At 36.7% G+C, this 25,458-nt stretch overlaps 2 protein-coding genes and 1 pseudogene across 3 annotated transcripts; 1 reads left to right on the top strand and 2 right to left on the bottom strand.

Annotated features, from left to right (window-relative positions):
* Positions 1–975: 975 nt before the first annotated feature.
* On the bottom strand, positions 976–1,691 carry LOC121746103 (histone H3.v1-like). Its single transcript, XM_042140023.1, has 2 exons — positions 1,661–1,691; positions 976–1,472 (listed from the first exon to the last, which is right to left on the bottom strand). The coding sequence occupies exons 1-2, from the start codon at positions 1,689–1,691 to the stop codon at positions 976–978; spliced, it is 528 nt and encodes a 175-aa protein (XP_041995957.1).
* A 1,217-nt stretch (positions 1,692–2,908) lies between these two features.
* On the top strand, positions 2,909–7,315 carry LOC121745290 (vacuolar cation/proton exchanger 3-like). 2 transcript variants are annotated; one of them, XM_042139134.1, is made up of 12 exons: positions 2,909–3,332; positions 3,611–3,877; positions 3,962–4,029; positions 4,352–4,380; positions 4,784–4,977; positions 5,275–5,487; positions 5,719–5,853; positions 6,039–6,164; positions 6,237–6,290; positions 6,604–6,720; positions 6,799–6,895; positions 6,970–7,315. In XM_042139134.1, exons 1-12 carry the CDS (start codon positions 3,285–3,287, stop codon positions 6,984–6,986), a joined length of 1,365 nt encoding a protein of 454 aa, XP_041995068.1. In that variant the 5' UTR covers positions 2,909–3,284; the 3' UTR covers positions 6,987–7,315. The 2 variants fall into 2 exon arrangements, with proteins under 2 accessions (XP_041995068.1, XP_041995069.1); XM_042139135.1 differs by having other exon boundaries at positions 2,910–3,332; positions 6,048–6,164.
* Positions 7,316–20,987: 13,672 nt separating this feature from the next.
* Positions 20,988–25,343, bottom strand: LOC121744856 (annotated as a pseudogene).
* Positions 25,344–25,458: the final 115 nt, after the last annotated feature.

Raw genomic sequence — 25,458 nt, 5'->3', positions numbered from 1 at the left:
CGCACATCTTGAACGACAACAAAAAAAGCACTAATAATAATTTTACTGGAAAATGTATTTTGTTACTACAAATTACTAATAGTACATAAACTAAATTTATATTAATACTTTAGTTTGAATTTCTAGAGACTCTACTGTTTATAATGAAGCGAAATCGACTAACCAAGTCAACATACGAGACTCGGTCCAATTCTTCATTTTATGTTTTTTTTTAAATATCAGATGCTACTATTAAATACCATTATTAACGTCAAAGTGAAAAAAGTTTCTAATTTTCTATTTATTTTTTCATTTCTTGGAATTATGGCCATTCTTGATATTTAACCAAATCCCCAAATTTTCAATTACAAATAAATCAATATTGATAGACTGGATTAATGGAGCATTAATTAGGACTTAGGAGTAATAGGTGTGGATCGTGTGTGAACTAAGGGCGAAAGAGGAGGTAGCTTCCACAAATCAAGAATGACCACTTTATAAAGTAAAACTTTGCTTGCAGCGTTACTTTAACAAATGATTGTAAAGGGCAATTGCAACGCGGCTTCCCCGAGCACAGCAACAGCGGTGTGCGTACTAGGAAACGCAGCGTTGCAGGTGGTGAAGCACGACATGCTTGCACGATGTACAATATTAATGCATGCCATGCCATGCACCCGTAAATATTTTAAGTGAAGTTCTTTTAGATTGTGGGTGCAATGAAGTGATTAGAAATAAGTAGCCAAAACTATGCAAATTTCATGTTCCTCCATCTACTCTTATTGCTCTCTCCCAAGATTTTCTTCCAAGGGACTTTCGCTTCATCCATATATTTCTTTGCTCCTTCCTATAGCAACAAGAATCGTTAACTAAATTACTCAGCCAAAGATGTACGCAAAGAATAGTGATGTGTGAACACGAAGACATAAGATACTAAAACAATTCAATGATTTGAAGATCCACTTGCATTTATAAAGATTGATAGAGCTGCATTGGTTATCATGATGGTTTTTCATGTTTTCTCAAACTCTTAGGAGAAGCAAATTCTTCTGTCACTACGTTTCCAGTTCCCATAGCCGAAGATGATATCCTAGTGGATCTCTTGGTAGGAGGAGTCGAAGTGGTAGATGCCTGCTTCTTCTTATCATGCTGTTTGCGAAATTTACTTTGCACTGAAACAGTTTCCGGCTCTTTGTCGGACTTGCTCCTTTTTGATCCTCTCTTAGCTCTTGCACCCCCATTTAGTGAGGGGTCTCGGTTGGTGGAAGCAGACGAAGTTCCACAATCCACTACCTGAATACTTTCTTCTTCCACAGAAGCTTCACGTTGCTCTTCCTCAACATTTTCTTCTTCTACAGAAGCTTCACGTTCCTCTTCCTCAACATTTTCTTCTTCTACAGAAGCTTCACATTCCTCTTCCTGAATATTTTCCTTTTCTACAGAAGCTTCACGTTCCTCTTCCTGGATATTTTCTTTCTCTACAGACGCTTCACGGTCTTAAAGATGGTAATCGAGAGAGGCGATAAGTAGAAGAAGATTCATGGTGGCTAGAGTTTGAAGAGAAGATAAATGTTTTGTAATTTTTTCTGTTATGAATTGTTTGATGTAGAACATTCCCTTTTATAGGGATATTACAACTCTTAGAAACTCCCACTAATTTATTGTTTGTCTCACCAAAGCTTACAAGCTAACAGCTCTGTGCAGTATGATTTCATTACAGTGATTAGACAAACATTAAATTTGGCAAACAACTTCACAAAACAATGATCTAGTTTAACAGCAGCAGATTATTCAATCACACAGCAACACAGCTATTTTGAATGTTTTTTAAGAGTCAAAATGTAACACAACAAAAGGTTCCAATAGGAAACACCTAATCTTTTCCCTATAAAGACAGCTAGCCTACTTAGAGCATCGTTAACGCTATGGGCCGGGCCGCAAAAAGCGAGTCCCAGCCCGAGCGTCGCGTTATATGGGGAGGATTTGCGGCCTGGGGACGGTCCCGGGGTCCGGCCCGTGCTCGCGTTAGATGGTTCGGGACGGGACGCAACGCGGCCCGGCCTAGGGTTAATTCGTGTTCAGGCCGGGCTGCAACAGATTTTTTATTTTTTATTTTTATTAGAATTAGTTTATTTGTGTTAAACTTGAAAACGACACATGAACTCAAATTTGTCCCTTGCAACTGGTTGGAAATCGAATCATAGTAATATGTTTATTATTTTCCGAATTGAATCATTAAACCTTATTTGACACTGATAGAGTTATATTGCTCAACCTTAGATGTAACGTCGGTTAGATTAATAATTAATCAGATTAACGATTAATTAATTGAGTTTAGGCTTGAGTGCGAATCAAGCCTAATCATGTATATATTGCATATTTAGTTAATAATAAATCTTGGTTCTTTGGTAGTAGTTTCTAACTTTTTATGCATAGATTAAAAAATCTTACCAATAACATTATTAGAAATATGAATTAGTTTAAACATATTAGTTACCAGTGTAACGGAAAGAAAAATCACATTAATACTTTTAATATGGCTAAAGTTTAAATTCAAATTCATTATTTACATTAAAAACTATATGTCCTTTTAGATCCTTCATTAATTAAGTGCACATTGCCTATTTTATCAAAAAAAATGCAATAAAATTAAATGTAAAATACTTTGTACAAAGAATGATGAAAAATGAATTTCAAATGTAAAAAATGTCATTATAACATTAATAACAAGATAACATCACAATTAAATATGGACAAATAATATACTAACAGTACCCCTATTTAAAAAATGTTTTTTTCTATACCAATTTTATGACATTTTTGGTTCTTTGCTGTGATTTTCTTAAAATAATTTTTTTTAAAATAACAATTTTTTTTCTGAGTTGTCATGTTTTTGGCAGTAAAGTATCAATGCAGAAGATCCTTTCATAACTACATTAACTACCTTTCCCTTCTTCCCAATTCGGCAATTCCTCAATCCCTTCCTCAGCCTTGACGCCCAAATCATCGAAACGCAGCTATCAAATCGTAGAAAAAACCCACACAAATTCACACACTCAAGCCCCGAAATTAAATCGAAATTGTTCATAAGAGTTTACTTTCATTAATAGATTTATATTTGTCCTGGCCAGCAGCAGTTGTTGACTTCCCCCACACTTGATGAATCTTTCTCTCTAAGCATTGAATTCGTGGGGGCTCATTATTCTAGGGCTTTCTCTTCTCTCAATTCGCCCAATTTATCCACAATGCCCGTGTTAGGAAATGAGTAGCTGTTTGTTGCTCTTGTTTTGCTGCACAAGTTGTAGTAGATGGCCGATACCGATTCACCCACGTCGGAATTCGATTTACATCTCGAGGTTACTGTTCATTTCTTCTCTCTGAAATTGGACATTTCTAAGTGAATTCGTTAGAATTGTGTATTTAGTGTGTTTACATCAATGTTGCTGCTATGAAAATTTAACTATTGGGATTAATTGCATAAAATCAAGTCTTAGCATTGTATTTAGCAGTTATGATAGCTCCATCATGATATGTGAGTTCTTTGATGTATTGTAAAAAAAACCTGCATAAATTACTGATTCTAGCTTCAATATCATTATTTGTTCAACCATATGTGATGAAATTATCCAAACAGATGGACTCATTAGCTGGAAAATCGTCGATGGAGCTTGAAGGGCTACCTCTTTTCAGCTCTCGGCCTATTGGGAGAAAGATATCTTCTGTGGATATAACTACAGAGAGTGGTATAGTTGGCCATGGATCAGAAAACTGTGGCTCTCAGTGTATAATTCTAAGGGGCATATTTCGTAGTATAAAGATTGCTCTATTCTCCAATAAATTGAACTTGCTTGTACCTTTTGGTCCTTCGGCGATATTAGTTGACAAAATTACAAAAAATCATGTGAGTTTCAGTTTTCTAGCTCAGTTTGTCTTTCTCAAGGTTCAGTTTTCTCTGTTTTGGACTAATGCATTGAACTGACTCCAGGGGTGGGTGTTCTTTTTAAGTTTAGTCGGCATCATCCCTTTGGCTGAACGTTTGGGCTGGGCTACAGAGTATGTATGCTCTTTACATTTCATCTTAAAGATTTGCATACATCATGTGATGGGCATTCTACTTTATTTGAATATATAAATGCTTTTTCTTAAAATCCATCCAGTGAGGTTTGATATTTGGAAAGAAGGTCTTATATACACGTGCCACAATGCACTTTTTTATGGATATCAAACGATGAAACTACTGCTTATTCTTGCATACCTTAAGTAAATTTTTTGTGCTAATTCAATGTCTGTAAACATGATAGGGGTTATGTCTAACTTGAATCTTTGTGTGGCTCATTATTTGATATGGTTTTGATTTGCTTTTCTTTTGGTGTAGGCAGCTAGCTTTCTTTACTGGACCAACAGGTTAGGTTCTGCTAACTCAATGTCTGTATTTACCGTATATACCAGGATTTATTCCATCTATCTGAAACATTATTCGTCAAAACTTGAATGCATTCATACATGCCCCAGTTACTAAACTCACTTGCATCAACTTCTAACTTTAGGTCTGCATAGGAATTTTTTTACGGAATCTCCCATTAACTTTCATGCACGCATGATCTTCTCACTTTCAACATGTATCTATCACATCTTGAAGCATATAGATAAATCCTTGTAAAGGAGATGCTTGCAGTTTTTTCCATCATATAAATAATGGCTATGGTTTATGCTTTTTGCATATTTAGTGCTGTGTACGTATTTTGATATCTATTTTATGATTCTGATTTCCACATGACACTTCACTCGCGTTTTGCTGAATTTTCAGTTGGCGGTCTTTTGAATGCTACATTTGGTAATGCAACGGAGATGATAATATCCATGCTTGCACTTCAAAATGGCATGATACGTGTTGTCCAGCAATCATTGCTGGGATCGATCCTTTCTAATCTGTTATTGGTACTTGGATGTGCACTTTTTGGAGGTGGGCTTGCTCTTAGAAGGGAGCAAGTGTTCAACAAGGTAGGTGCATTGTTATTAGTGTGCTTATCTAAAAGAAATTACGACCCCCTCTGTCACACTATAACTGACCTGTACGCTTAATTGGGTTGTAAAATATAAGTGGCCTAGTCCAACAAAGGATATTTTTTTACACACAGAAATTTATTCAACTTTAGTGGATACTACCACTTTACACACAAACTGTGTAGGCCACAAATAGCGGGACGGAGGGCATACCTTTTTTCAGATGTTATACATTCGTTGTGTGTTATTGGTTATCTAACTTCAAGGCTTTTTTATTTTCCCAATCACTTGTAGCCATCGGCAGCAATGAACTCGGGATTGCTCTTGATGGCAGTTATGGGTCTCTTATTTCCTGCAGTTTTACATTACACTCGCACTGAGTTACACTTTGGCAAGTCAGAGCTTGCCCTTTCAAGGTTTAGCAGTTGCATTATGCTGGTGGCGTATGTAGCTTACATTTTTTTCCAGCTGACCAGCCAAAAGAATCTGTATATGCCTATAAATGAGGTACCTCATAATCATATATCTTGGTGTGTTTACTCGATGAATCATACTTCAGTGTCCGATTTTCTACTGTAATAAATGCTCATTAAATGTGTACAGTATAACAAGTTAAAGATCTGTACTAGCAGTTTCATGAGATATTTTGCAAGTCATTTGCAATTGCATTTCAGAATTTTCTATAGTAATCTTTTCCTGGTTAGATTTATACATTGATCTCTATTCATATAAACCTAGGAGGAAAGTCCAACTGATGAGAACTCTGTTGACGAAGAAGTTCCAGATATATCAAAGTGGGAATCAATCGTGTGGTTATTTACGTTGACTTGCTTCATATCAATCTTGTCCCAATATCTGGTTAATGCTATAGAGGTAACTACTCTATTTCTGGAACATTTTGTTTATGATAAAGTAATAAACTACACATGGTAAGGAAGTTTTTTACTTGCAGCTACTCTGTTTATATCTCTAAAGTTTTGACTGGTAACAAAGTGTATCATCTATGTTGATCTGTTTTGTAATCTGTCAGCGATATTGGTGGTAATGTGACATGGTAGTATTTTCAGGGGGCATCTGTTGCAATGAACATCCCCGTGGCATTTATAAGTGTGATTCTGCTCCCAATTGTTGGGAATGCAGCAGAGCATGCAGGTGCTGTCATGTTTGCTGTCAAGGACAAGCTTGTAAGTGTTTGATTTTTCGTTCTCGACCCTGTGTAAAAATTTGGTTTCTCAAATTTCATAGTACTTGAGCAGGACATTTCTCTAGGAGTGGCAATTGGCTCATCAACACAAATATCAATGTTTGTGGTATGTTTTTACCACATCACAAAGCTCGTTGATTTACAAAAGTTGTTATTCGAGAATATGATAAAAGCATGATTTTCATTATGATTCTTCCTAGCATTTTTAGAAGAAACTTCTGATGTCTCTCTGCTAGTTTCAATTACATATGCATATGCTTGCAACCGTCTCCAGTTTTCGTGTATGGTTTAGAAACCTTGAAACTTCTATCCCTTCAATCTCTTGTTTGCCACTGCATATTCGTGTTTGTTCTTCCCTTTATATATCGGATGGCGATTGCACATTAAAAAGATACTTTTTGGCGGTGCAATAACTATAGATCCCGTTCACTGTGGTTGTTGGTTGGATCATGGGGCTTCCGATGGACTTGAACTTCAAGCTATTTGAGACAGCTACTCTAATCATGACGGTTCTTGTAGTAGCCTTCATGCTACAGGTGAGACGTTTAACTTGCTTTCTCGAAAGTAATCTCGTATTTCAACTCATTCATATAAATGCATATATATATATGCAGGAAGGGACATCAAATTACTTCAAAGGGTTGATGCTTCTTCTGTGCTATCTTATAGTCGCAGCGAGTTTCTTTGTACATATAGACGAAGACTCATCGCGTAAGCTGTGTGGTTTCTATCTGAGACTTGAATATACTCTCCTTTGTAACACATATCTATCTTTCATTTTGCAGAGGAGGATCATCCTTAAGAGTTGTACATACAAAAAAAGGAAGAAGAAGAAGAAGAAGAGGCACATCCTCAAGTCTGTTGGTATATTAAGGCCCCAAACATAGATTCAAGATCTTCATGAACTATACATGTGTGTATATATATATATATATATATATATATATATATATATAATTTGTAAAGTTATCATGTGAAAGAAGTTTAATAATGTTTGATACATAGGAAAAACCAAGAAAAGCCTTGTTTTATGGGTTTACCCCTTGTTTGATAATATAAGAAAACCATGAAAAGAATGTTTTTAGTATTTGAAACTTCACAATCTTACCATTTTTCGGTTGAACTACCAAACGAAAAGCTTTCTCTAGCCCTTGAACTTTAAACTTTTTTCTGTTTTTTTATTTGATATGCTCGAATTATGTAATATTATTCATTAATAAGTATATAAAATTTTAAATTCAATAATATTTTTGTATCTGCATCAAATACGAATAGACCTAATTTTGAATTGTCTTGATTAATTATCAATTTTATTATATACTACTATAATGGATCATAAACTAGTGAATTATTTGACAAGAAAAATCGGTAACTTATCCACATATATAACACTAACCAGCAGTGGCGAAGCCACATCAGGGCAAGGGGTCCATGGTCCCCCATCATTTTTAATAGTTACTATATTAACTATATATATTTAATCATTTCTTTAGTTATGTATTGGCGCAGTTGGTGGAAAAGTTTGGGGTTCGATCCTACTTAGTCCCATTTATAGTTTTGGCTTTGTTTTTTTCCTATTCTACCATCAAAAAATTTTCTATTCTATTCATATTTTTTTACTACTTTATTTTGTTTGCTTTTGTTAATTTAATACTACTATATTTTTGTAAATTTTAATTTTAATAGGATAAAATTATGTATTTATTTTAAATTTCGTTGTTTCTGTAAATTCATATAAAAATTTAATTTATACTAAAAAAATAAACTACGCAATTTTGTTGACATAGTAATTATATTTCATATTACATATTTAGTATCTAGAACATGTTGTAATTATCTCTCATCATTCTCCCCTTTTTTATAGAACTTACAATGTATGTCGCACTTTTTTTAGCAACGATAATATCGAAAATATACACAACTGTTAATGATAATGTGGGCCCCTCAGTGTTAAAGTTCTGGCTTCGCCACTGCTAACCAGGGTGAAAATCACAGACTTTTTTTCCCTTGTTTTTCTAAAGGGTGAAAAAGAAATGAATTAATCAACGAGGGTGAAAATATCAAAATAGCATGAGAAATTTCCATGGAAATTCTTAATTGTACTTATTCAAGTAACTTGAAGGTATCATTAATTCAGTCAAAATCATGCATTGATACGAAAATTCGAGAATTGATGAAAACATAATAATGTAACTACAAGTCTACAAGTAAGCTCTTTCCGTGCACAACTTATTAACATGCACGACTTTGATTGGATACACTAATAGCAATTTTATTGTAGTATAACACTAAAATTTTCTTACAGCAATTTGAAAAACAGATTATCTTGAAAAATCAACAATGGCTATAGTCTTATAGATATTGGAAAAGTATTTTTTGTGGTCTTAATCAACTTAGAGAAATTAACATACAGTTGGGCAGTATTGACCAGCTAATTCAAATGTAAAAACTATATATATATATATATCACATATTATATGTTGCATACATAGTCGAAAATGGGCAGAGTTATAAAAGAGAGATTGAATCAAGTGTTTGAGGGTTGGGGTTTGGTGCTGATTCTGCTTGCCTCCATTTCAGCCATGTCTATCTTCATATTTGCTTGTGCTCAAAAGAAGAAGCCCTCTCATCCTCACAAGAAGAGACGTAAATATGCCGGTGCTGGTGGCGCCGGTGTTGGTTCCATCTTAGCCGGCGCTAGCGGTGGCGGTGGCGGTGGCGGTGGTGGATGTTGAAGCACGATTATAAAACATAGAAGATCCTTATATAAGTTGGATTCACATATACGTTTCCAACTATGATTAACATTAAATTCTCTGATAATTTATATGTAATTCTTAGTATTTGTTATTATTACTTATTCAGTTATAATTTGGATGTTTTAATACGGGTGAAAGGTCATATTTATAATTATTGTCTATTTTTTTTATTTATTGGTAATCAATTCGACATTGATAATGATAATTTTGATAAAATGAATGATTACATTTTTTATTCGCACACTAATTTATTGCATGAATATTATGGTGATATTTTATTTTTATCACAAAAATATAAATCATCAAACTAGTATATACTAATATTTTAATGTTATGCAAAATGTCTAAGAATTATATGTGACACCCCAGCCTTGGTAACATGTACATATGTAATAAATAAATGTAGATAAAAATCACTGATATATTATAATTTCAAATAATTCTAGACCATATTCTCATCACTCAATACGATATACTTCTACATGCGCGATGAGAGGGATAAAATTATCAAAATGAGTTCAACAGCTAATCATGGTATAATAGAATAAATAAGACAATTGAATGAAAATGTAAAGAAAAGTCAAAGAAATTAATATTCATTCCTACCTTCGTACCATTTCCATCCTCGTTCCATGGTGCAATTGCAAATGATATTCTTGAGAAATTACACATTTATATATGTATTGACAAGACTAATTTTGTCTTCCTATGTCCCTAGCGTAAGCAATTTTTTTTTAACTTGAATTGTTTTGATTTATTATCAATTCATATTATTCCTAGAATGGATAATCTAGTAAATTATTTGTCGAAGAAAACTGGTATCATTCTATGAATGTCAAATCAATCATTACTCCACATGCGAACACGTTTGCTCTTCTACATCACCGAATTATCCTCACATAAATATTGAAGAGAAGAATTCAAGTCAATATGAAAATTCAAACAAAGATATTTTTGGATTATTCAAAAATCAAATCATAATATATGACTATAAACATAACATAAAATTACTCAGAAAAACAACAATGAGTCAATGACTATAGATATTGGAAAATCACAGAGATTTTCCATCAAATTTCCGATGGTCTTAGCCAATTTTTTCAATTGGCGCGTATTGACCTAGTCTATGTTAATGCAACTATATATATACATACATACATATATTGTGTATAGTGATAAAATGGGAAGAGTTATAGGAGTTTTTAGTGAGAGAAGAAATGAAGTGTTTGAGGGTTGGGGATTTGGTCTGATGCTTCTACTTGTCTCCATTTCAGCCATGTCTATCATCTTGTTTGCTTGTGTCGATCACAAGAAGAAGCCTCCTAAGAATAAGAAGAAGAAGAAGAAACGTGATGCCCCCGACGTCGGCGATTGTGGTTGTGGCGATTGCTTTGGAGGCGGCGATGGTGGCGGTGATGGCGGGGGTGGTGGCGATGGCGGTGGCGGGGGATGTGGCGGAGGCGGAGGTGGAGGTGGAGGCGGGGGATGTGGCGGAGGCGGTGGTGGAGGCGGGTAGAATTGGGTTTGGAGGCATCTATTTTTGCATATCTTCTATTTAATTTATTCATGCTAAATAAATAAGTGTGATAGTACTTAGGGCTGGCAAAATATACCGTAATACCGAAATATCGCACTTATCGTACTGAAAAAATACCGAAAATACCGAATTTGCGGTATACCGCAAGTTACGGTACGGTATGATACCGTACCGATATCTATCGGTACGGTAAAGGTATAGATTTTCCTATACCGCAATATACCGCATTTACGATATTTGCCAAAATTTTGATATATATGTTGTATTTAAAATTTACATAAAAAATAGTTAATATGTTAAAATCCCTAACCATACTTTCATATTTTAGTTCAACCGCCCCAACCCGAAACATACATATGCAAATATGCAAATCAAGTCCACTGTATAGATTTGATTATGGTGTAGTTTTAATCTTTTGGAAATTATTTAAATAAGTGAAATTTTATTTTAAATATTTGGCTATAATAGAATTTTTTTTGGTATGAAACACAAGTATTACGGTATGTCATACCTTATTTTGGTATACCGTACTCGATATGCCATACCTTATTTTGGTATAATGTAAAAGTACGGTATACCGCAATACGGTATGGTAACGGTATCGAAAATAATCATACCGAATTTTGCGGTATGCCACAATGAGGTATACCGGAAAATTCGGTAAGGTATAGGTATGATATTTTCTCATACCGCAATTTGCGGTAAGGTATGTGGTATGATATTTTGAGTGAGGTATACCGTACCGTGCTACCCCTAATAGTACTCCTTCCGTCCCCCAAAATTCGTCACCATTTGACCCGGCACGGGTTTTAAGAAATATAATAAAAAGTGAGTTGAAAAAGTGAGGTGGCACAAAGGGAGCGGGATCGGGGGCGGATGGAGTCGCGACGCGACGACGCTTGGCCGTCGACTTCTTCCTTCCTTGCGGCCGGCGTTGGGAACTACTCAGGCCAGCGTCGGGGCTACCCAAGTTAGCTCCGGCGAGCTGGGTGGGCACCTCATCGGAGCCGGCGTCAGATAGGGATACCGACCTCGACCGTTTGCTGGAGGAGCTAGAGGAGGATGGTACGCCTCCCCTATACTTCGGATGCACACGCACCTCCTGCCAAACATTGAGGTACTTGAACGGTTTGTAGTGTTGGGATTGGTAGGTCGCCAACGCGGCACTGATGATGTCGACCTCGCTTCTACCGCTCCCCGCCGACCGCTATTCCTGGAGGTAATACCACTGGAACTTTTGGATTTCTTTGTTAGCTCTGTATATGGCATTGCACACCATACTCTCGTTGCGCTCGATTGTTCCAGCCGGCCGGTTTTGATTGTACCGGTGACAGATGCGCCACTAATAATGGTCCCCGGATTGGTTCGTGTCAATCTCCGTATCTTCGGAGATAGACAAGTACGCTTTGAATAATTGATCTATCTCCCCCGGAGTGTACGGGAGTGCGGACAACACGAGTAGGAATAGGAGGAGGTTGAGAGCCGTCGCTCCCTCCCGCTCTAGGTACGGTGGTTCGGGTGCCCACCCGTATTGTCCATCGGGGGCATCTTGGTCGTCCACCGGGTAAGGCCGGTAGCCACCCGGAGCTTGCGAACTTTGGGTTTGAGGTGGGGCTGAAAATTCCGTTTCCGGACTACGAATTGGTTGTGAGCCGAACCATTCATGGTTCCAGTCGGAGGGATGATCGCCAGAGCCGGACATTTTTTTTATTGTAAGAGTGAAAGAAAGATAGAGAATTGTAAGAACGGAAATGAGAGAATTTAGATGAGAATTGTGTAGTGTGGTGTGAAATTTTTTGTGTGGAAGTAGGGGTATTTATAGATGAAAATGTTTATTTTTGGGGAAAAAATTGAAAAATAAATTAAAAGTGGGGAGAAAACGGATATAATTTTTTGGGAAGTGGGAAAATATTTTTTAAATTTTTAATCAGATTTTTAATTAAAATGTAATTTAAAAAAAAATGAATTTGCCGTTGGTCAATCAGGAGCCGCCACGTCAGCTGCTCACTGGCATGGACGTGCTCTTAGCTAAGAGCAGCGCCGTGCCAGCGGCAAGAGCGCAGCGGCGAGCAGCATTCCGCGGCGCCGCTGGCACGGACAGACGGACGCCGTGTCCGACCGCTGCGGATGCTCTAACTTAATTATACTACTAATTCAAGAAACTTGGAGGTGTTAAGCATTCAAGATCATGTATTGTGTGGGAGTTGATCAAAGTTATTTTTGAAGATATTTTTGAAGAAAGTATCAACACCGATTATCCATAATATATACAACTATTAGTGACTCTTTCGTGCGGTGGCGAAACCAGAATTTGAATGTTCGAACCTAAATATTGTTAATCCTTGCAGAATATTTTCAGTGTCACCATTGCCATAAGCAATTACGACATAATTAGTAGGGGTCCGAGAGAGATGAATAATAAGATAAAAATATCTAGATATTATGATCAATAAAACAATTATACTACTAGTACTTTCCTGATAAGATTTTGGCAACTTATACTATACGATTGGGGCAGAAAAGTGTCACATATATATAATAAGACAAGTAGTCAAAATCATGCATTAATATGAGCATTGATCATAGATATTTCTGAAGAAAATATCAACGCCGATTATCCAAACATTTAACCATAATAGTACAATAATACAACTACAAGTAAATCGTGCACAATATGATCATGATTTTCAAAAAATTTTTTGCCAATATGATCATGATTTTCAATAAATATATCCACTATATGAAAACTGAACCCAATTCTTACAGTTAAAAATATGAGCTTAATTGAAATTCTCGAAAAGTACACAATTTGAATTGCCTTAATTTATCAGTACTATCAATTATTATTAGAATGAGTACGAGTAAGCTAGTAAATTTGTAAAGAAACTGGTATCATTCAATGATTAATTACATCACAGAATTATCATCTCATTAATACTACTCATATAAAGAAGAATCAGCAGTGAATATGAAAATTCATCAAAGATATTTTGTGGTCTTAATCAACTTAGAGAAATTAACATACAGTTGGGCAGTATTGACCAGCTAATTCAAATGTAAAAACTATATATATATATATATATATATATATATATATATATCACATATTATATGTTGCATACATAGTCGAAAATGGGCAGAGTTATAAAAGAGAGATTGAATCAAGTGTTTGAGGGTTGGGGTTTGGTGCTGATTCTGCTTGCCTCCATTTCAGCCATGTCTATCTTCATATTTGCTTGTGCTCAAAAGAAGAAGCCCTCTCATCCTCACAAGAAGAGACGTAACTATGCCGGTGGTGGCACCGGTGTTGTTTCCATCTTAACCGGCGCTAGCAGTGGCGGTGGCGGTGGCGGTGGTGGTGGTTGTTGAAGCACGATTATAAAACATAGAAGATCCTTATATAAGTTGGATTCACATATACGTTTCCAACTATGATTAACATTAAATTCTCTGATATTTTATATGTAATTCTCAGTATATGTTATTATTACTTATTCAGTTATAATTTGGATGTTTTAATATGGGTGAAAGGTCATATTTATAATTATTGTCTATTTTTTTTTATTATTATTGGTAATCAATTCGACATTGATAATGATAATTTTGATAAAATGAATGATTACATTTTTTATTCGCACACTAATTTATTGCATGAATATTATGGTGATATTTTATTTTTATCACAAAAATATAAATCGTCAAACTAGTATATACTAATATTTTAATGTTATGCAAAATGTCTAAGAATTATATGTGACACCCCCCCCCCCAGCCTTAGTAACATGTACATATGTAATAAATAAATATAGATAAAAATCACTGATATATTATAATTTCAAACAATTCTAGACCATATTCTCATCACTCAATACGATATACTTGTACATGCGCGATGAGAGGGATAAAATTATCAAAATGTGTTAACAGCTAATCTTGGTATAATAGAATAAATAAGACAATTGAATGAAAATGTAAAGGAAATTCAAAGGTGCAATTGCAAATGATATTCTTGAGAAATTACACATTTATATATGTATTGACAAGACTAATTTTGTCTTCCTATGTCCCTAGCGTAAGCAATTTTTTTTTAACTTGAATTGTTTTGATTTATTATCAATTCATATTATTCCTAGAATGGATAATCTAGTAAATTATTTGTCGAAGAAAAGTGGTATCATTCTATGAATGTCAAATCCATCATTACTCCACATGCGAACACGTTTGCTCTTCTACATCACCGAATTATCCTCACAGAAATATTAAAGAGAAGAATTCCTGTCAATATGAAAATTCAAACAAAGATATTTTTGGATTATTCAAAACATCAAATCATAATATATGACTATAAACATAACATAAAATTACTCAGAAAAACAACAATGAGATTTTCCATCAAATTTCCGATGGTCTTAGTCAATTTTTTTCAATTGGCGCGTATTGACCTAGTCTATGTTAATGCAACTATATATATACATACATATATTATGTATAGTGATAAAATGGGAAGAGTTATAGGAGTTTTTAGTGAGAGAAGAAATGAAGTGTTTGAGGGTTGGGGATTTGGTCTGATGTTTCTACTTGTCTTCATTTCAGCCATGTCTATCATCTTGTTTGCTTGTGCCGATCACAAGAAGAAGCCTCCTAAGAATAAGAAGAAGAAGAAGAAGAAACGTGATGCCCCCGATGTCGGCGATTGTGGTTGTGGCGATTGCTTTGGAGGCGGCGATGGCGGGGGTGGTGGCGATGGCGGTGGCGGGGGATGTGGCGGAGGCGGAGGTGGAGGCGGGGGATGTGGCGGAGGTGGTGGTGGAGGCGGGTAGAATTGGGTTTGGAGGCATCTATTTTTGCATATCTTCTATTTAGTTTATTCATGCTAAATAAATAAGTTTGATAGTACTATTATTATTCGTGCACATGTAACAATTATGAGTGATCATAGGAGAATACATCTCAAAACATGATTACGATAGAAGATCTTATTATGTGCATATAAGTAGGATTCATATTTTCATTTTCAACCATGTTACATCTCTTGTTTTATTACATTTTTTTGTATAATATTTATACAATTCTTAATATCTTAGTACTTATTTGGATGTTTTTTGATGCGGGTGTACCACCTCGATTCCCGATGGCCTCACATATATTGGTATTTAATATCACAAAATTTTCTAAAAAATTGTTTTTCTCCATAAATTTTAAATTTGGCATATAATAATTCGTCCGTGAACAATTTTCTCCATGTTAAATTCAGTTTTACTATTCTATAAATGCCTTTAATGACAAACGTGGGTGGTCAATTATACTTTTTTATGATTTTATTTTGCACAATAAATGATTTACTGGCGTATAGTGCTTAAAAAATCTCTCAAAAACAATCGGAATATCGGCATGGCAATGAGTATATGAAGTGTAATTCCAACCAAATTAAAAGAAAATCATAAACAGAAAACCTCCTCTTCTAAATCTAAACATTTCTCTTATATAAAGAACGAAAGCGTAAGGATCTTTCATAATAATAGTACTGTCTAAAAAGAGGACTTTCAAATGTGGGTGTGAAAGGATTAAGAGGGTGTGAAAATCTGTGGCTTAGCTTAGTTGAAATGAAAAGGAGAAGGATAGTGACAGAGTTAGGATCAGCGTGTAAAAATCTGCAGCATCCCCATCCGTGCTCTTGCCAACGAGCACGGATGTAGGCCCGGACCAATAACACAACACTCATATCCGTGCTCTTCCGCAAGGACAAGCTCAAGGGTCCCACCATTCTATTATTCAATTTAAATAAAAACATTTCCATAATATTAAAATGCATTAAAATTATCCGGAATAATATTACAAATTATAAAAAAAATTACATAATTAAAATCATAAAAATTAAAAATTACATAATTAAAATCCTAAAAATTTAAAATTACATAATTAAACTCCTAAAAAATAAAAATTACATAATTAAACTCCTAAAAAATAAAAATTACACAATTAAAGGCTAAAAATACCCTCGTGGAAGACTATTCATCCGGCTCTACCCCCAATGTTCTTTGGAGACCCCGTATCATTGCCACATGCGATCGAAGTTGCTCGGGGGTCATAGTTGACCTATCGGCCAAATTGAGTTGAGCCAAAACCCCTCACAACGAGTTGGTGGGGGTTGAGGTGGCACAAAGGGAGCGGGATTGGGGGCTGATGGAGTCGCGACACGACGGCGGTTGGCCGTCGACTTCTTCCTTCCTTGCGGCCGGCGTTGAGAACTACTTAGGCCGGCGTCGGGAACTACTTAGGCCGGCGTCGGGGCTACCCAAGTTAGCTCCGGCGAGCTGGGTGGACACCTCATCGGAGCCGGCGTCGGATAGGGATACCAACCTCGACCGTTTGCTGGAGGAGCTAGAGGTGGATGATACGTCTCCCCTATACTTCGGATGCACACGCACCTCTTGCCAAACATTGAGGTACTTGAACGGTTTGTAGTGTTGGGATTGGTAGGTCGCCAACGCGGCACTGATGATATCGACCTCGCTTCTGCCGCTCCCCGCCGACCGCTCTTCCTGGAGGTAATACCACTGGAACTTTTGGATTTCTTTGTTAGCTCTGTATATGACATTGCGCAGCATACTCTCGTTGCGCTCGTTTGTTCCAGCCGGCCGGTTTTGATTTTACCGGCGACAGATGCGCCACTAATAATGGTCCCCGGATTGGTTCGTGCCAATCTCCGTATCTTCGGAGATAGACAAGTACGCTTTGAATAATTGATCTATCTCCCCCGGAGTGTACTGGGTGCGGACACCACGAGTAGGAATAGGAGAAGTTTGAGAGCCGTAGCTCCCTCCCGCTCTAGGTACGGTTGTTCGGGTGCCCACCCGTATTGCCCATCGGGGGCATATTGGTCGTCCACCGGGTAAGGCCGGTAGCCACCCGGAGCTTGCGAACTTTGGGTTTGAGGAGGGGCCGAAAATTCCGTTACCGGACTAGGAATTGGTTGTGAGCCGAACCATTCATGGTTCCAGTCGGAGGGGTGATCGCTAGAGTCGGACATTTTTTTTATTGTAAGAGTGAAAGAAAGATTGAGAATTGTAAGAACGGAAATTAGAGAATTTAGATGAGAATTGTGTAGTGTGGTGTGAAATTTTTTGTGTGGAAGTAGGGGTATTTATAGATGAAAATGTGTATTTTTAGGGAAAAAATTTGAAAAATAAATTAAAAGTGGGGAGAAAACGGATATAATTTTTTGGGAAGTGGGAAAATATTTTTTTAATTTTTAATCGGATTTTTTAATTAAAATCTGATTTAAAAAAAATGAATTTGCCGTTGGCCAATCAGGAGCCGCCACGTCAGCTGCTCACTGGCACGGACGTGCTCCTAGCTAAGAGCAGCGCCGTGCCAGTGGCAAGAGCGCAGCGGCGAGCAGCATTCCGCGGCGCCGCTGGCACGGACGGACGGACGCTGTGTCTGACCGCTGCATATGCTTTAACTTAATTATACTACTAATTCAAGAAACTTGGAGGTGTCAAGCATTCAAGATCATACATTGTGTGGGAGTTGATCAAAGATATTTTTGAAGAAAGTATAAACACCGATTATCCATAATATATACAATTATTAGTGACTCTTTCGTGCGGTGGCGAAACCAGAATTTGAATGTTCGAACCTAAATATTGTTAACCCTTGCAGAATATTTTCAATGTCACCATTGCCATAAGCAATTACGACATGATTAGTAGGGTCCGGGAGAGATGAATAATAAGATAAAAATATCTAGATATTATGATCAATAAAATAATTATACTACTAGTACTTTCCTGATAAGATTTTTGACATATTTTGGCAACTTATATAATAAGACAAGTAGTCAAAATCATGCATTAATATGAGCATTGATGATAGATATTTCTGAAGAAAATATCAACGCCGATTATCCAAACATCAAACCATAATAGTACAATAATACAACTACAAGTAAATCGTGCACAATATGATCAAGATTTTCAATGAAAATATGCCAATATGATCATGATTTTCAATAAATATATCCACCGTATGAAAACTGAACCCAATTCTTACAGTTATAAAAATGAGCTTAATTGAAATTCTCGAAAATTACACAATTTGAATTGCCTTAATTTATCAGTACTATCAATTATTATTAGAATGAGGTCGAGTAAGCTAGTAAAATTGTAAAGAAACTGGTATCATTCAATGATTAATTACATCACAGAATTATCATCTCATTAATACTACTCATATAAAGAAGAATCAGCAGTGAATATGAAAATTCATCAAAGATATTTTTGGATAACCCAAATCATCAAATCATAATACATGTACAAGTAATTATGATTGGAAATGAATCCAACAATGACTATAGACATTGGAAAAGCACTTATCTTTGGTTACCTATCTAAATTTATAGGTGAAAATTACCGGTTTTGTACAGTCTTTTATTTTCCTTCAACTTGCCGATTTTGGTAATCAATTTATAAGAGAAAATTTAATTTGGCGCGCATTAACTCGGGCTCTATTAATGCAATATGGGGGTGTTCGGTTGGCAAGATTAAATCTCATGATTAAATATGTATCATGTTTGGTTCATAAGATTGAAACTCTTCAACTTAATCCTAGATGGATAGTATCATGATAATTAGTCATAGCCTCTCCCCTACAACTAAAATCAGTGGCGGATCTAGGGGGGCAGGAGGGGGCGGTCGCCCCCTCCGTGCGACTATTTTTCCCTTATCGGGATGTAAATTTACCATGTCCGCCCCCTCCGTTTGCCTCCGGCAACGCCCCGAACAATAAAAAAAATAGCCATGTCCGCACTAAACCAAGCTAATACTATATATTCCGCCCCCTCCATTTCCGGATCCTGGATCCGCCACTGACTAAAATAATCCCACAACTTAATCTTAGATGGATAGTCTCATGATATTAGTCATGGCAACCAAACGCCACCTATATATATATATATGTACATACAAACATACAATTGTGTATAGTGATAAAATGGGAAGAGTTTTTGGAGAGAGAAGTAATGAGGGTTGGGGGTTTGGAGTGATGCTTCTACTTGTCTCCATTTCACTCATGTCTATGCTCTTATTTGCTTGTGCCGATCAGGAGAAGAAGAAGAGACGTTATGCTGGTGGCGGCGGTGGCGGAGGCGGCTGCGGAGGCGGGGGATGTGGCGGTGGCGGAGGCGGCTGCGGAGGCGGGGGATGTGGCGGTGGCGGTGGCGGGGGATGTGGCGGTGGCGGGGGCGGGGGCGGGGGATGTTAGATGCGCGAATGGTTGGGCTGGAATGAGTCATCTATTGCATATCGTGTTTCTTTTTCGTTTTTTGTTCAGTTTGTTAGTGCTAAATAAGCAATGTGATACTCCCTCCGTCATTAATTGTCACAAGTTGACTCCCTTCGTTTTTTCGTCTTAAGAAATGTCACAAACAGTTGGAAAAGTTAGTACATCTGAATCAACTTTTTTTTATAAGGACATGTGAATTGGCTCGAGTTTTAAGAGATATTAAAAAATGGGTTGAAAAAGTTTCATAATTAGCAATCAAAGATCAATCCAACTATATATATCACGTAATGTTAAGGCGGCGGACATGATAGCGGCACTAGCGGTCAGTGGCGGATCCAGAAATATTATATTGGGGGTATGATAAATAGTTACACGAAAGATTTAACAACTAATCAATTTTTTTTATTCTATTATCCCAATCATTTTTTTCAATGAATCACTTCATTATATATAAAAATAAAATTATTTTTTATTCTTATTACTTGAAAAATATTACTACTATTTAAAATGCAGGTTCTTATATATTTATTTAACACAAACGTTATTTTGGTTTAATTTTTTTTAATATTTTAACCAAAACAAAATACATAATATTTTCTGTATAATCCCCAAATATGAGCATAATTAAAAGTCATAAATTATAAAAATTATATCCAATTATATATACTTTAGTTATTGGGTATGAAACAAATGAGAGAACAAATTATTTGGAGTATTATATTCAATCATATCCATACGTAACAGCTGTAAATTGATAACAAATTAAAATAGAAATATAGATATCAAATGCAAAATAGCAGAAAAATGCATAAATGAAAATAGAAATATAGGGTCTGTGCTATAACATATCAGCATTATACCACTGGGCTATTTGCTATTTTGGGAGTACGCTTGTACCCCTTGTTCTTAACTAGATTCGCCACTGCTAGCGGCAGCTTCGGGGGTGGTAGAGGCGGCGGGATGGGTGGATTTTGATGGAGAGTTAGATAATCTAAGAGGAGGAAATGGATTGTGGATAGATTATGAAGTAGATAAATATGAAAGAGTCATGCATGTAACACAATATTTTAGCTCTATTTTACTTTTTATGGTCGTAATTTTCAAGATACTAGTTTGTAAGGATTCAAATTCATGCCAAAACATTGTGAGATTAATATTTCAAAAGGTTACAAATTCATAGTACTCGTATTTAAATGTGTAAGAGAACTAAAGTAAATTGAAATGTTTGAATATAGGAACCGACAATTTTCATTCAAAATTTTGAATAGTGCATATTACAATGTCTATTCAACTTCAGCCAAGATAAGAAACACAAAATAAAGACAAGTACACTTGTAATGGGTTGAAAATAATTTTTCATCTTAACCTAAATACACAAAATTAGTAAGCTCTATGTTATATGCTTTCACTCAAGGAATAAATGAATAACATTATAGTATCCCAATCTGCTCTTTAATGAATGAAAAAAAGATTTCATTATTAGCTTAAAAGAGGACTTACCAAATCAATTCAACTTTCCCATAATCTCATAGGCTAAGCCTTGACCCCTTCAAGCCTCAGCTGCAAGTTTTATCCGTTGGTGATGCTCCGCAACTTTGTAGTCCACAACCTCATGGAACAGTGTTGAGTCAAGAACACAGTCAGGCCTTCCATACACGGCTGCTTGAACGCTTGCCATCAGTTTTGCAATCTCACGGCCTGAGAAGCCTTCCGTCCTTCTGGCAGCTTCTCGTATACATCATCTGATATGTCTTTTACGGTTATCTTCTGTGGCGTATTCTTAATGAAACTGCCCCATCTTGAATCTTTATCACCTTCACCACATAGATACTGTGTCAGGTAAAGCTTCAACAGTTTGAAGCGCTCATCCTCCCGGGGAATTGGGAACTCAATAACTTCATCAATGCGATCTGTGACAGCACTATCAAGATCGCCCGGCCTGTTTGTGGCAAGAACAAGGACAATATCTCTAGATTGGTCTCCAGTGCGGAAGAGCAAGGCGTTCAGAGCACTTCGCTGAGCTTCACTCATGTAGGTGTTGTTACGCCTGGTGAGAACGAATGTTAAAGAATTTTAAGTTTATAAGGGAACACAAAATTAGTTTTGTTCAAACAAAATATCGCATAGAGACAAGAACATAGAAGTGATATCCAGCCGATGTTTGGTTGGGGAATTTAGAAAATGAAAATTAAGGCAGTTGCCTAATCAATTAGGTTGATATATCTCCTTCATTTAGTAAACAAATACTTACTCGCATAGGAAAGCATCAGCCTCGTCGATAAACAGGAGTAAACCTCTCTTTGACTTTTTCGCCCAATCAAATATCTCGTGTATTTTTGTAACAGCTTGAGGACCCAAGGGTGCTACATCTCCACCAGTCATCATGGCATAATCCAGACCCTGAGAAAATAAATCTCAAATCCATCAATTTAAAAGTACTAGGAATAGGATGGAGATGAAGCAGGCACCACATAGCACTGAGTTGGTGTCATTCTCATAATATTTGAGGTCTCTGCAGTTTGAGTTCAGCAAGTAAATTACATATAACAGAAGACCAGAATTTTTATAGATCATGAAGCAAAGGATTCTCTTAAATGGAGAATAACAATGCTTTGTCACATTCCCTCATCGTACAGCTGAGATAAGGGACATCAGGGTAGGCATTGCTACTAAGAAAATGGCTTTCTGCTAGCTATTATTTTAAAGGTTTGAGATTAAAAAAAATGAATGCTAAGACGAATACTGTACCGATTTTCTAGCTATTTCCCTTGCAACCATGGTTTTGCCAGTACCAGGAGGCCCATAAAAGAGCATGTTTCGAAATGGTGCCTGATTGATTTTCGTATTTGATGTAGCCCGAGCAAGGTGCTCTATTCTTTTCTGCAGTGAAGGATGCAAGACAACATCCCCGAGAGCAGATTTACGTTGAGTAGCTGCTGCGCCAGCTGCAGTACTATAGCTTAGCACCTTATTGGCTACTCGAGAACCTACTCCGGACCATGGATATTTTGCCAGAGATGATTCCCGAATTAGAGATGGCTGACCAAGAATTCTGTTGACATATCCCCACATTACTCTCGCTCCTTCCCTGAGAGGAAAAAAGTATTTAGAAGCAATGTGTCATTTTCTGAAAAGTATTAGGCCTTTTCACTTGAGCATAACCCAAATATTTTAACAGGATTCACAATAAGAGTACTGTAATCTTTGCAACAGAAATTAGGCATGGGTAGAAGAGAACTAAACTCTTTTATCTGAAACATGCAATAGTCCGTGCAGATTTCACATAAAAGACTTCAATGCACACAAATGCACAACTATAGCAGAAAGTCACACCAACCAACTAGTAAGCAAATCAGTCCTGTTTGAAAATCAAGTATAAATAAAAAGGGATCGCACGACCAGACCTAGTGGTATAAACTCCAGCAGCTAAGGCAGTAGCTCCTCCTACAGTCATGACCAACCTACTTCTGTCAGTCAACAGAACCCTTAAGCCACCTGCATAAATAAGTACATTAAACAGACTGCTGCAACAAAATTGACAAGGAAACTGAATATAGAAAAGTTACATAGTTTTCAAGGAAAATTTGGATTCTCTACTACTAAAGGGTGCGATAATATTTTACAGTAGAGAGACCTAACTTAGAAAACCATAGTGAAAAAACTGCAATCCAGACACTAAGGTAGATCCAAACCTTCAATATGACTGAAAGTTGTGTTTATTGCAGCAAGCCACTTGTCTCTTTCACCATTTACTCTCTCCAGAAGCATCCTCCTATTATGGTCTTCAGTCAATTTTGCTTCATGAGCACGTCCTTCTGCTTCAGCCATAGCCTTCACTCTTATTGTTTCCCGCTCTATCTCAGCTCTCTCTTTCTCAGTCTGTCTTTGCTGAGCTTGTATCTGTTCTTCAGTAGCTCGTCTTGCTTGTTCTTTTCTTAAGGATGACTCCTCTTGCATTTGAACTAACTCAGCATTATGGCGTCTTAGAGCTTCATTGTCCGTCTGAGGTTACAGCAGATAATAAGTAAAAAATTATTAAAGAAAAAGGAGATTATCCATACCTGCATTCTTTTGCGAGTCAATTCATCTTCGTATCTCATCATTTGTGCCTTACCCTGAGCCTGCTGCTGATATAGATTCCTTTGCTCTTCAGCCCACTTTCGCTGCTTTTCCTGCAGGTGCCAGGCATTATTTAGGGAAAGACATACAAGTTAAACCAAGGAATGTAGCTTCAAAATCAGGCATAATTGGTTGGATTTAACAAGGTAAGAAGGTTCAAGACCAAAAGCATAGCAGAGCTCAGGTGAATCATGTAAATTTCCACACGGGTTCAACATTTGACAACATTACGTTATGCAGAACTTTGAAGAATAAGCATTTCCTTATGATTCCACGAAAATGCACAATGAACAACTGCATGCATTTGTCTGGATGAAAATAACTAGATAGATATTAATGCCATTTTTGGGAACACTTAACAACAACATTGATCTAAAGCTATTAATTTCATTATTCTAAGAACACGGAAGGAAAATAACATTGAAAAATTTGAGCTGAGAGTCATGAGTCTCATGGCCACACTTCTATTTCATTCAAGATGAGATCTAGAATCTCAATCTTGGAATATACAAAGCTATTTAGAGCATTTCAACGGCACTAACTAGATCCCTAAAGCCTTAAGACTGATAGCTAAAACAAATTCAGACACCTTAATCTTCAAGTTCACAGATTTAGTTTTACTTAGTGGATTTTTCATATGTGAAGTCACTGAAATTCCATTTAGTGTTCTCCAATATCCCAAATATCTAATGAAATGTATCTTCACAGCTCCAGCCATGATCAAAATCTTCGTAAATTGGCAAAGGTTATCTAAATTTGAAAGCCTAGACAAGAGATAACAACCAATTTTAAATCAACTCAAAACCATATTCGCACTCACAATATCATCATGAGCTTGAATAGCCTCAATATTAGCCTTCTCTGCATCCAACTCCGCCAGCCGAGTCTGCTCCTGCCTCCTCGTAACCTCGAAAACCTTCAGCGCAAGAAACATCAAAACTGTCAAAAACAACCGCATTTCACAATAGAAATGACAGCAAAACAAAAAAATACCTGTTTGGCATGAGGAGAGCTATTAATTTCCCTAAGCGCCTTGGCTCCCCTCTCCAGCGCTTCTGGATCAAAACTGCTCTTCGATACTTCAACGGCCGGCGCCGGCTGGGAGTCCTCACCCTGACCTGAACTGTCCTTAGGCGGACCCTCCGGCTCCGACGAAGAAGAAGAAGAAAATGGATAAAACCGGAACGGCGAATCAGCATAGGCGCGGTTATAGGCGGCGATGTATGACGCTGCCACGGCGGCCGCCGCAGCAAGCGACGGGAGTCGCGAAACACCCATTGATGAAATCAATTGAGCTCAAACAGAAGCAATTAACTCTTTAATTGATTTACATATGAAACCAAGAAGTTGACATTGATTCTGAGAGAAATTTGGAAGGAAGGGTTTAAGGGAGTGGCGCCATGAAAATTAATTTTGCTAAACCCATTGTTTAGGGCTTAAACCATCGATGGATTGCTACCCAAGCCACTTACAATGAATGGCTCGAGTAAATTAACTAATTAAGGGTTGAGCATTGATATAAATCATTCAAAATATCACTTAATAAGCTGCACAATTATTACAACGCATCAAAC

Source organism: Salvia splendens, chromosome 8 (genome assembly GCF_004379255.2).
Source record: "Salvia splendens isolate huo1 chromosome 8, SspV2, whole genome shotgun sequence".
Classification (NCBI taxonomy): domain Eukaryota; kingdom Viridiplantae; phylum Streptophyta; class Magnoliopsida; order Lamiales; family Lamiaceae; genus Salvia; species Salvia splendens.
The sequence above is the reverse complement of the archived record's forward strand: the minus strand, read 5'-3'. Positions and strand labels throughout refer to the sequence as shown.